This window comes from Triticum dicoccoides, chromosome 1A (genome assembly GCF_002162155.2).
Source record: "Triticum dicoccoides isolate Atlit2015 ecotype Zavitan chromosome 1A, WEW_v2.0, whole genome shotgun sequence".
NCBI lineage: Eukaryota > Viridiplantae > Streptophyta > Magnoliopsida > Poales > Poaceae > Triticum > Triticum dicoccoides.
Genome location: NC_041380.1, coordinates 151,853,692 through 151,865,997, shown reverse-complemented (window position 1 = coordinate 151,865,997; position 12,306 = coordinate 151,853,692). Strand labels below are relative to the sequence as shown.

The 12,306-nt window shown below is 49.3% G+C and overlaps 1 protein-coding gene across 2 annotated transcripts; it reads right to left on the bottom strand.

Moving 5' to 3' along the window:
- Window positions 1-9,757: 9,757 nt before the first annotated feature.
- On the bottom strand, window positions 9,758-12,077 carry LOC119368175 (protein IQ-DOMAIN 14-like). Of its 2 annotated transcripts, none has more exons than XM_037633509.1 (3): window positions 11,194-12,077; window positions 10,910-11,116; window positions 9,758-10,785 (listed from the first exon to the last, which is right to left on the bottom strand). In XM_037633509.1, the coding sequence occupies exons 1-3, from the start codon at window positions 11,626-11,628 to the stop codon at window positions 10,066-10,068; spliced, it is 1,362 nt and encodes a 453-aa protein (XP_037489406.1). In that variant the 5' UTR covers window positions 11,629-12,077; the 3' UTR covers window positions 9,758-10,065. The 2 variants fall into 2 exon arrangements, with proteins under 2 accessions (XP_037489406.1, XP_037489398.1); XM_037633501.1 differs by having other exon boundaries at window positions 9,758-10,788; window positions 11,194-12,010.
- Between the last annotated feature and the right edge of the window lie 229 nt (window positions 12,078-12,306).

Here is a 12,306-nt window from a genome sequence, read left to right as displayed (position 1 = left end):
CCCTCGCCGCCGGATGTGTCCGAACCGGACCGGACACGTCCGCCCGATCCGCCGCCGCCAATCCCGCGCTGCCACCTGTCCCGGGAGGGCGCCCACATCACCGCCGCCGCGCCGGCCCGCCCGAGCCCGCGGGAGGCCCCCGCGGCCCATTCCTCCGCCTCCCAACGCTCACGCCTTCGCCCGCACCGCGCCGCCTCCTCCCTCAAGACCAGTCGCCGGCGCCGCCGCGAGCTGCCGCCGGATCTTCGCCGCCCGCCGACCTCGCCGCACCTCTCCACCCGCGGCCACTCCGGTGACCGCGCCCGCCTCCGCCGTCACCAACTCCGGCGTCCACCCAGCCGGCCTCGTCCTCCTCCCCGCGACAAGCCCACTCCGGTGAGCAAGTCCACTCCGGCGAACAATACTTCCGGCGAGCATCGGTTCCTGTGCACGATCTGGATCCAGATCTGAGAGTGCCTCGGTTGACTTGTCTGCCCGAAACCCTAGTTCATATTGCCATGTTCATCGTGCTATATCTCCGCATCCATAGCTCCGTTTTGGGCATATAGCATATAAAAATGTTTGTCTCAGAGAGTACATCATTTCATTCCATTGCATCATTTTCATTTGAGTTCATCTTGATGCCCGAGATGCTGTTAGAAGAGTGCTACTTGAGATAATTGTCAGATCTGCTACTCTATTTAGATATTTGTCATTTTTGCCATGATTAATGTGTGCATGATATGCCCATGAGCTCTACATATGTTTTGTTAAGGGTTTTGCCATCTTTCCAGAGGTGCAACCCATGTATTTTTGTGATGTGTGTGGTGACTAGCACAAGCTTGCAAAGTGAGGCACTTGGTAATGCTGATTTCAGGGACTTAGCATTTCCACTAAGTCCTTGAGCTGTTTATCTCATATGGCCATATGTTCATATTGTTTCCTAGTGATCCGTGCCTCTTTTGAGGATGATCAGTAAGGATGTTTTGTTAATCTTGTAGTGCTCTATCCATACATGTCTTTGTTTGCAATTATGGAGCACCCTAGCTTGAGTCAATCGAGCTCTACTTTTGCTACTTCGTGAATCCGGGCAGATTGTCTTCTTGTTAGCGATTTTGCCGATGATGTTGTAGTTGATCCGTGCATGCTATGCTATAGCTCTTGCCATGTCTAGCTTGCATTTTATGTATTCTTGATGGATGTATGCTTAGCTTGTCATGACTTGCTCTGTAGTGAGTGCATCGAGCTCGTAAACATGCCTACTTGATGTCTGTTTCAGCATGCTCTAGTTTTCACTAAGTCTGAGAACTGATTATGTTTTTGCCATGCTCACATGCTTGAAATTGTATTTCTGATCCCTTTTGGCTCAAGGTCACTAAGGGACTTTTGTTAAGCTCTTTGAGTAGCTCCATGCCATGCTTTACTTTGCCATGTTCAGGTCCTGTAGCATATAGTTTTCATGCTCCGAAGAGTGCTATCTGATCTGAAATTCCAGACAAGTGTTAATTTCACAAAGTCTGAGATCTGTTTGAACCTGTTAATGGATGAATTGGCCGTAGCTCAGTGCTAGACTTTTGTTAAGCATCATGAATGCATCCCTGCCATGTATTTTTATGCCATGTTTGAATGCTGTAGCATGTTCATATCATTGCATTTAGATGGCTACTTGCTGTAAATCGCAAAACTTGACCATATTTGAATTGCTTGCCATTTCCATACCGTACCTCCAATTCCGGCGTTCTTTATATCGTTTTCAAGCGATTTCATCTCGTATTTCCAGTGGCACACTTGGATTTCCAAGTTGAGGCCAGGTTCATGCATCCCTTGTCAAATCTTGCATATGCATCCCGCATCGCATCCCGCATAGCATACCATCTTTGCATCATATTGATTGAGCTTTGCACGTGGTTGATTGTGTTCCGTTTGCTTGTTTGTCTTGTTTGGGTAGAGCCGGGAGACGAGGTTGCTAACGAGGAGCCCGTTGAGTTTGCTTTCGAGGATCCAGTCAACTCTGACAACTTTGCAGGAAAGATGATCATACCCTCGAAATCACTACTATCTTTGCTTTGCTAGATGCTCGCTCTTTTGCTATGCCAATGCTATGATGCCTACCATTTGCTTTCAAGCCTCCCAAATTGCCATGTCAAACCTCTAACCCACCATGTCCTAGCAAACCGTTGATTGGCTATGTTACCGCTTTGCTCAGCCCCTCTTATAGCGTTGCTAGTTGCAGGTGAAGATTGGAGACCGTTCCTTGTTGGAACATTATATTACTTGTTGGGATATTATTATATTGCCATGTTATCTCAATGCATCTATATACTTGGTAAAGGGTGGAAGGCTCGGCCTCTCGCCTAATGTTTTGTTCCACTCTTGCCGCCCTAGTTTTCCGTCATATTGGTGTTATGTTCCCGGATTTTGCGTTCCTTACGCGGTTGGGTTATAATGGGAACCCCTTGATAGTTCGCCTTGATTAAAGCTTTTCCTGCAATGCCCAACCTTGATTTTACCATTTGCCACCTAGCCTCTTTTTCCCTTGGGTTTCCAGAGCCCGAGGGTCATCTCATTTTAAACCCCCCCCCCGGGCCAGTGCTCCTCTGAGTGTTGGTCCGAACCAGGCAGCCAGCGGGGCCACCTCAGGAAAACTCGAGGGTTGGTTTTACTCGTAGCTTGACCTATCTGAGTGTGCCCTGAGAACGAGATATGTGCAGCTCCTATCGGGATTTGTCGGCACATTCGGGCGGTGTTGCTGGATTTGTTTTAACCTGTCGAAGTGTCTTGAAGAACCGAGATACCGAGTCTGATCGGAACGTCTCGGGAGGAGGTCTATTCCTTCGTTGACCGTGAGAGCTTGTCATGGGCTAAGTTGGGACTCCCCTGCAGGGATTTGAACTTTCAAAAGCCGTGCCCGCGGTTATGGGCAGATGGGAATTTTTTAATGTCCGGTTGTAGATAACTTGAACCTTAACTTAATTAAAATGAATCAACTGAGTATGTTACCGTGATGGCCTCTTCTCGGCGGAGTCCGGGAAGTGGACACGGTGTTGGAGTAATGCTTGCGCAGGTTGCTCTCTAGTTTCTCGCTCGCGCTTTGCCTCCTCTTCTTGCTCTCTTTTGCGAACAGGATAGCCCCCACATATGCTAGTCGCTTGCTGCAGCTCCACATATATTTACCTTGCCATACCTATTAAGCTTAAATAGTCTTGATCGCGATGGTGCGAGATTGCTGAGTCCCTGTGGCTCACAGATTACTATTACACCAGATGCAGGGCCTGACAATTCCGCTCCAACTGACGTGCTCGAGCTCAAGTGGGAGTTCGACGAGGACTCTCAACGATACTATGTTTCCTTTCCTGATGATCAGTAGTGGTGCCCAGTTGGGGGTGATCGGGACCGTGTCGCATGTTGGGTTATCTTTTATTTTGGCGCCGTAGTCGGGCCATGAGTGTTTGAATGATGTAATGTTATTTATGTACTTGATTGACGTGGCGAGTGTAAGCCAAGTATGTTATCTCCCCTTTTATTATCTATATATTACATGGGATGTTGTGAAGATTGCCTAACTTGCGACATATGCCTTCAATGCGATTATGTCTCTAAGTCGTGCCTCGACACGTGGGAGCTATATTCGCATCGAGGGTGTTACAGGCATAGAGGTTGACGTCGCCGCCGACGAGGTCTCGTGCGGGCAGCAGCATGACCTTGACTTCGCCGGCGCCGTCATGCCCCCAGCCAGAGCCGGAGGTCAACAGCAACTCCGGCAACGACCGCGACTCCAACGGAAAACCGGTTAGTCATCTATACCCATTTGTGAAGCAAACATATCATGTGTTTTCTTTGGTTACTCCCACACCCTCTCTAATTATTATTTTTGGAATACAAATCCTATGGTTATGTTCTTGAGTCCATGAAATCAGAGTAATTAAGATCCGTTAGATGCATGTAGTGTATTGATTGTTTGAATGGTATCCGTATAGGGTTTGCGATTGATTGTTTGTTCTGTACAAATGATTTTTTTGCTAATAATCCATCTAGGGTTCATTCTAATAATTCATGGCCAGATCTTGAGAATTGATTTTGAATGTCCTACATATATGTTTGTGCCTTTTTATTCTTCCGGATCTTGACAATTGATTTTGAACGTCCTGCATGTATGTTTCTGCCATTTTTTCAGATTGGTATGTATACAGATGAGGCTCCGGCCGGCGGCGCCGCCGGTTGTAGATCTTGCACCCGGCAGTGCGGCCAGAAGCGTCATCGGCTCCCCTTCATCTGAGGAACCCGTAGAATCTCCAGCGAACCACATCAGCGATCTGCCAGACGCCATCCTTGGGGGGATCATCTCCCTTCTATCCACCATGAATGGTTGCCGCACACAAGTCCTCGCATCTCGGTGGTGCACTCAGTGGTGCACTGCGCCTCTTAATCTCGACTGTCGTGAGCTAACTGTCAATGATGAGTCTGAACTCCCCGGAGCCATCAACTCCTCCCACCAGGGCTCCGTTCAACGCATTCACATCCCGACATGCTACCTGCTGGACATACCCTTCACGGTGGCGCCTGGATGACATCTCGTCAATTCAAAAAACTCAAGCTGCTTGAGTTCTACCATGACTATGTATGTAACATACCACGAACCGGTGTATATGTGCCCTCACCACCGATCTCCATCTCGTGGGTTTCCTCCTCTCTCTCCACATCGCCGGCTTCGCCCTATGCCATCTAGCACACAATATGGTAGAAATGCTTTGACTACCACTGCTAAATAAACTTGCGCTTGTGGTGGTTGATCTGTCGGAGGCCGCATTGCATAGCATCATCCACTCCAGATGCCCTGCCCTGGAGCGCTTGCTGCTTGTTTTTGGAATAGAAATTCATAGTCGTTGTCTCAAAATAAAGTCGCCTCACCTTTTAAGCATGGGAATTCTTTTTTTTGGATATGATCTCATCATCAAAGATGCCCCTTCACTTCAAAGGTTGCTCCTTGATTCTACTATAGTACCTTCAAAAATAAATGTAGTCTCTACGTCTAAACTAGAGGCCTTGGGTGCAATTTGTGATCCTTTTAGATGGTCCAAGATGGTGTTTGGCTCCACATCTATTGAGGTATTGTATATTACTCACGTACACTTTTTTAATTTGCATTTTTTGTTTGTGCTCATAAGTTAAGTATCATCTTGGAGTACACTTTTGATACTGATATTATGTTCTATGCTCAATGAAGAGCTTGTCCATCGTATCAGTGGTGGTGGATTCTGTCAAGACCTTACATATCAGTATGTGGTGTTTTGATCTGAACACGATTATTGACTTGCTGCAATGCTTTCCATGTCTGGAGAATTTGTATATATAGGTGATGATTTCACGCACATTGAAAGCCCATATATAATGTACTATAATTAATCATTCAGCTATCGCTCTTTCAACATACTCTTTTTTAGACATTAACTATTTTCAATCTTCATCTCTATCTAGGCACTAACACAAGGAGAAAAAGGTATAACCAATCGATGGTTGCAGAAGCACCGGGATTTCCTCATATCTCATGACATTCGTTTGGCGACAGAAACGCTGGAAGGACATGCATCCAACCCTTCAAACACTAGCTTTGTCACATTCTTCATGTTGAATGTGAGGGCACTATTGTCCGTGAGGATTAGGTTTTGTAACAAAAAATTTCTCACGACTGCAAGTGTTGAACAACATAAAAAGAAGTTTTAGGTGGACAAAAGGGCTTCTGAATGTGCTCGGCTTCTATGTACAATAACTTGTCCTCATGTACCAGTAGAATTTCTAGCCCGGGATCTTGATTTTATGGATCAGAATGATCCATTTGATTGTGTCTTCCCAAAACTTTGGTATAGTTAGATGTTATTGCCCTTTTTAATCTAGATTTTGTCTAAACCTGATGAAAATTAATCCTCGTGCTTTTGGACCGTTTGTAAGCTGAAGCTAGATATTGTTGCCCTTTTCAACTCGGTTTTGACCCATATTTTCTTGCATACTGGGCCAAAGACTTGCCATTTCTTTAATTAAGACATAAATATTATGAGCAATCACAACATAGGGAAAGAACGTCACTCTCGTCGGATCCTTGAGATCATTGTTCATTACAGAACCCGCAAGTTCTTAGCGCCCGCAGCACCCACAAACTTATTTTTAGCTAGCACACCAAATATGTTGTAATTCTTAATAAGAAAAGCTGCATGGTAGTGACATATTTGGATTCTAACATTTGGGACCCACGAGGAAAAATCCTATCCAAGGCGGTGTCGACTTGATAGTAAACATTGAGAAACCTGGTTTTAAAATTACTGTAAATCCAAAACTCGCCTGAAAATCATGAAACTTGGTATGGTATTATGATATGGCACCAACATGCTGTGGTAAAAAGTTAGTCCAATTTGGGACAAGTTTTGGTATAAACTTCTTACAAACTGGAGCTTGTCTCAAAAAGCATCATGGTTCTAAGAGGGAACTTGTCACCTATGTGTGCGAAACGACGTACGTTGTCTCTTCCTGCCTTGATTTATTTTACATAGGAAACATGCAACTATAGGAGCGTCGTCCTAAAAATATGAAATTATTCAATGTTCGTTTTGCCTTTTTATACATTGTTTGAGTTTTCTAGGCATTTTGGAACATACTTTGATGTGCACAAAGTTCATATGTGTACTAGCCACCTATGTAATTGGATGTTCAACCTGTTTATGGAATCAAGTCCTTATAAATTATAAATACACATGTTGTTGATCTGTGTGCAATGACATCGCACACGGACCATACTAGGGAACCCGTCGCTGATGATTTCATCAATAACTGACTTTTGTATACCAGCAAGCGTTTGCCCACAACACACACGGCTTATTAGCAACAATCATCTGTGTTATTGTCGGTCTTCGCACACATTTCTAATTACAGACCTGATTGCCATGTATCACACACGTCTTCTTAAGTTGAACCGTTCCTATTCTCTTGGCTGAACGCAAAAAGTTCATGGGAATGAACTGTATGCCCTCTATCGCACACACCTTGATCTAGCTGACCATTTATGTTGTGTTGCCTAATCCAAAACAGTTCATCTGAGTGAACTGTATGTCGTATATCGCACACACACTTTGATCTGGCTGACCGTTTCTGTTGTCTTTGCTCATCACAAACAGTTCATCGAGGTGAACTGTATGCTGTATATCGCACACACTTTCATCTGGTTGCCCGTTTATATTGTTAAGCTCATCGCAAACAGTTCATTCGAGTGAATTGTATGCCACGCATCGCACACGCAACTATAATCTAAAACGTGTTTGTTGTCTATGCCATCACAAACATTTTGTATCTTTTTGGCGGTTTTACTACATCACCGTTCGCGATTAATGCTCCGCACACAGTTTCGCCGAAGGGTCTCTGATTGTAGAGTCGCGCTAGCAGCATCCTGCAGTAGCGCATGTTGTGTTTCGAGGATGAGGGTGAAGGGGAAGCTCACACGTATGATTTTGAGAAGCCTGGTGTTCAGGTCCGCCTCCCGAAATAAGAGGCAGAGCACATTGCCAACTTTCTAAAGATGCATCAACAACTGCGAGATCAACAGATGTAGATGCAACTTCTAAATGATCTTGTCGAGCATGAAATCAGTGAACTTTGATTTTAATTTGACAATTATGCACTATGAAGAATATTTATGTTGAGCTATATTTGGAATATGTATTCTTAAGTATGAATAATTTGTATTTGCGTGCATTACTTATTGTTTGACCAAGATGATCAACATGCAAGTGTTTGCATGTATTTGATGTTTTGAAAGTAGGGATTGTGATTGCAAATTGAGTTATTTGAGGGTCGCCCACTCATTGTGGCCCGTTCGGGGATGTATAGGGGCCGGATTAGGCAATTACGATTGTAGACGCTCTTAGAGCATCAACAGCCGGCGACCTCAAACTTGTCGCAAACGCTGGGCAGGCTGACAGGTCAGTGAACGGTCACAAAAAACTGACCTCTCCGGGTGCCTCAAACCGTCCTCAGACGCCCGGGTTGTCGAGCGCCTCTCATATCCAGCCGAAAAATATGGGGCGGCCCGAACCCGTCCGCCACGTCAGCCCGACCCACCCCGCCCCACATATATCCCCTTCGATGAACCCTTGACCTTAGTCCACTCCACTCTCCGTCCTCCTCTTTACAAGCCGCCCCCTCTTCCCAATCTGTCCTCTCCTCTCCCAATCCGATCCATGGCGGACGAACGCAGCGGCTCCGACTCCAATGGCGACGAGAGTGACATCAACGCGGTCGCTCTCCGCATTGCTTTGCGCCGTTCCCATTTAGATTAGGGCGTGACAGGAGCGGAGGTAGCTCATGGAGTGACGCGTCGTTCCCCTTCGCCTGCCATCGCAGTGCGGGCGACGTTGCCGGGCCGTCTTGTCTGGCGTGCAACACCGGTGGGACGTAATCCGCTCTGTCCCACTCTAGGTATCCGCCCTGCCTCCACCACGTCCATTCTACCTCCGGAGAGCGTCCACGAGCACCGTTGGGTGCTTGTGCCCTCGCCGGCGCCAGGCAGGTCGAGGACGCCCGAGTCGGAGGCGCGGGTCGCACGTCGCAAGCGGCAACGCGCGAGGGAGGCTATGGCGGCGAGCAACCCGCAGGCAAGGCGACAGGCACTCGCACGCGCCGGTTAATCTCGAGGACGTGGTCATTGCGTCCGTCCTCCCACGCTCCTTGACAATGGCGGAGACAGATGCATATCGATTGTGGCGGAAGAACGCCAAGGCGCTCCGGCTCACTATCGAGTTGTCGGAGCGCGAGGCGTCGGCGAAGGCGGCGATGAAGGCCTCGGCTCACTATCGCCGGTGGAAGGCACCGACGAAGGCACGCCGAGGAGAAGGAATGATTGCTCTGAAGGCTTGTCGGGTGTCACATGGAGCTGTCGGACGACTCCGATGCCCTTCCCCGTTTAATTAAGTATTTTTTATCAATCGTATTTTATGGTACTTTTCAATTGAAACCACATCTTTTGGTTGTCCGATGATCGCTGATGCTACAATTATGCCCGATATAACTAGACTTGGTGCTAGTTCGTTGACGCCTGCGTTTATTTCCATACGTGCATGTATTGCATGGATATGAGGGGCTGGATTTGACATACACGAGTGTGGATGCAACAAAATAGAGAATGCTCGGTCAGTGCATGCAGACGTGCCCGAACACATCCGCGGACATTGGAGGAGTGGATTTGATGGACAGGGATCAGGTGACATGCACCTTTGCATGTCACCGTGTGACTTGCAGCCTAAATTCATATTTAAACATTGTAAAAAAATCTGAAAAAAAACCATGCATGTTCATAGCACATATTAAGATAATCCCTAAAAAATTCAGATCAAAATTCGAAACATACATCAAGAAGCAAAAAAGAAAAATCGTCGCGAATGGTTCTCCGTATACTATTCACATATGAGTTTCTCTTTTTTGCTTCTTGGTGTATGTTTCGAATTTTGATCTGAATTTTTTAGAGATTATCTTAATATGTGCTATGAACATGCATTATTTTTTTAGATTTTTTTACAATATTTAAATATGAATTTGGGCCGCAAGTCACACGGTGACATGCAAAGGTGCATGTCACCTGATCCCTGTCCGGATTTGATGTTCTCGGCTATAGATGCTCTTTATTGACACGATGACGCATGAGAGGGATTGACGCCCACATTCCAACGATGCTTTTATCAACGGAACGAAACCCGGCTGAAGCTCGGAATCAACAAGAAACATAATGCAGAGCAAAAGCAAACAACAGAACGAGTCGTAATGGAAGAACACAGGGATTGAGAAAGAATTTACATCAAAGTGCGCTATGAATCAAATTCTCCTACCACACTTGTTTGCGACCAGCAAACACATAACCAAAAAATAGAAAGAAAAAGGAACACAAATCACATGATTGATCACAACGATGAATGCAAGAACAAAAAGAAAGCAGGGACGAGAGCTCCCAAGAACACCTCAAAACGCATTCTTATTGCTAATTACTACGCAGAGCTCTCGTCGTCTCACTGCCATGAACCGTGTGAAGTAGCTAGAACAGAGCAGAGCAGATCACCACCTCCTCTGCAAGAACGCTTGCCGGTCATTCTCGACGGCCCCCGTCGACGGGCGGTCGAGGCGGCCGACAACGGCCGTCTTGAAGTTGAACGCCTCCTCCACCCGGTTGCACGACCGCTGCATTCCGACCCCGCTCAGGCTGGCCCGGGACTCCACCACCACCACCTCGCTCAGCGGCACCCGCTTTCTGTTCGTGGGGGGCTCCGGCCGCTGCTTCGGCGCGCTGTGCGACCGCACTTTTGCCTCGAACGACTGCGTGCTGGACATGTAGCTGGGGCAGTTGAGCAGAGACGACGACGAGTAGCCGCCGCCGCACACGCTCTTGGTCGGGGTGGCCGGCGCGTTCGCGTTCATGTACCGCGGCGTGCACTGCGCCGTCGCCGGCCGGGCCTTCTCCATCGCGCACCAGTCGTACTCCGGGAGGTGGCGCGGGGTCGGCACGGCGATGCGGGGCGGCGCGCCGCCTGGCATGTGGCACGGCAGCAGCAGCGGCGACGACATGGGGTTGGCGGCGGCGCACCACTCCTCGCACGGGTCGAGCAGCGGGGAGCTCGCCCGGCGCGACGACGACCGAGATTTGGGCCTGCCGGTGTCCATCTCCACGATCTTGGGGCTCCGGTCGTACCCGTAGGACGACGACTCGATACTCGCCGACAGTCTCCGGCTGTACGCCGCCACCCCGTGCTCGCTCCGCGTGTCGTCCGCGTACCGCTCCTGCTGCACCACAACCATTGCACATGACATGATTTCCGTTAGAATCGTCGCCATTGATTACAGATGGAGTACGTTGACAAACGGAATCAAAAAAATATACGGAGTAGTTTAATTGATGGCCTACCAAGGAGCGGCGCGGCCGGAAAGAAGAATGGTGGAGCTGCGGGAGAGCGGCGCTGGCGACGGCGCGGTGGGCGCGCATGCTGGCCTGCGCGCGCACCAGCGCCTGCATGCTCTGCAGCGTGGCGGCCGCCTGCTTTCGCACGAGGTAGCCGCGCACCAGCGCCTGCAGCTTCACGAGCGCCTTGAGCGCACGCAGCGCCTTCTTAGCCTGCAAACCAGCGCGAGATTTCGTCACGGCAAGAACACAGCGCAGCAGGAGATCGCTGTATTCTGATTGATGCTTACCAAGAAGCCTCGGAATGCCGTCTGGATCCGGACCGCCGCGGCCGCCGGTCCGCGGTGCTCGCCGGCGTGGGCGGCGCGGCCCTTGTTGGTGAGCCGCACGACAGCGACGGCGGCATGGGCCGCAGCCACGGCCGCGTCGGCCGCCGCTTGGGTGGCGGCCGCCACGGCGATGGCGTGCTTGCTCTGCTCCCGCTCCGTCTCGTCGTACACCGACCTGAGCCAGGCCGCCTCAGCCGCCCTCGCGATCGCAACGTTGCCCCCGCGCGCCGACGTAGCCGCAGCGGTGGCAGCGGCCTCCGCCGAGTCCCGCGACGACTTGCCGAAACTCCACCGCTTGGCATTGGTTGGCGGAGGTATCGGCTTCTGGTCCTTGCTCTGCTCCTTCTTACCGCCGCCTCCTAGGAAGCCCCGGATCCAGCGCGCCGCCTTGCCCATCGCCGGACCTGAGGACTCCGGCCGGCGAGAGGCGGCGGTGGGCAGGGCCTGCTAGTGAACAAAGAGAGCAGTGGGAAGCGTGAGTGAGCTAGTAGAAAAAGAAGGGGAGGTTTGAATAAGAGAGGGAAACGGAAGGGGGCGCGTGGATGGCGTCGGGCCGGAGATAAAAAGGGGGCTACCTACGCGATGAGGGCAGCCATTAGCGCGGGGCCCTCTCTCGTTAATTAATTAATTCATTAAAGGATTTATTAAAGAAATGGATTAGCGACGTCCAAGGAAGCGACATTTGCCATGCAAGAGATTTTGGGCGACCCAAGGTTCAAAAAGGGACAGCGTACGCCCAAAAAGACTCGAACAAGAAAGGGGAATTTAAAGGTGGCCAGCTCGAGAAGGATGGATGGGAACTCATTTTTGGCACCCAAAGCCTTACTTGCAAATATGTTTTGTACGTGAGGAGGAAAGAAGGAAAACAATGGAACATCTTTCATTTTATTATCCCTGGCCGGGCCCTCCACTGCCCATCTGCCGCTGCCCCCCAGCCCCAGCGGCCAAGTTGCCAAGAAAAGCCCACACCCAAACCCAACAGCGGCACGAGGGAGGGAGATGCGGCCACGGAACAAGACAATGCACGCATGCATGACTCCAAACTCCACACAGTAGGTCCAGTGCATGCCCAGA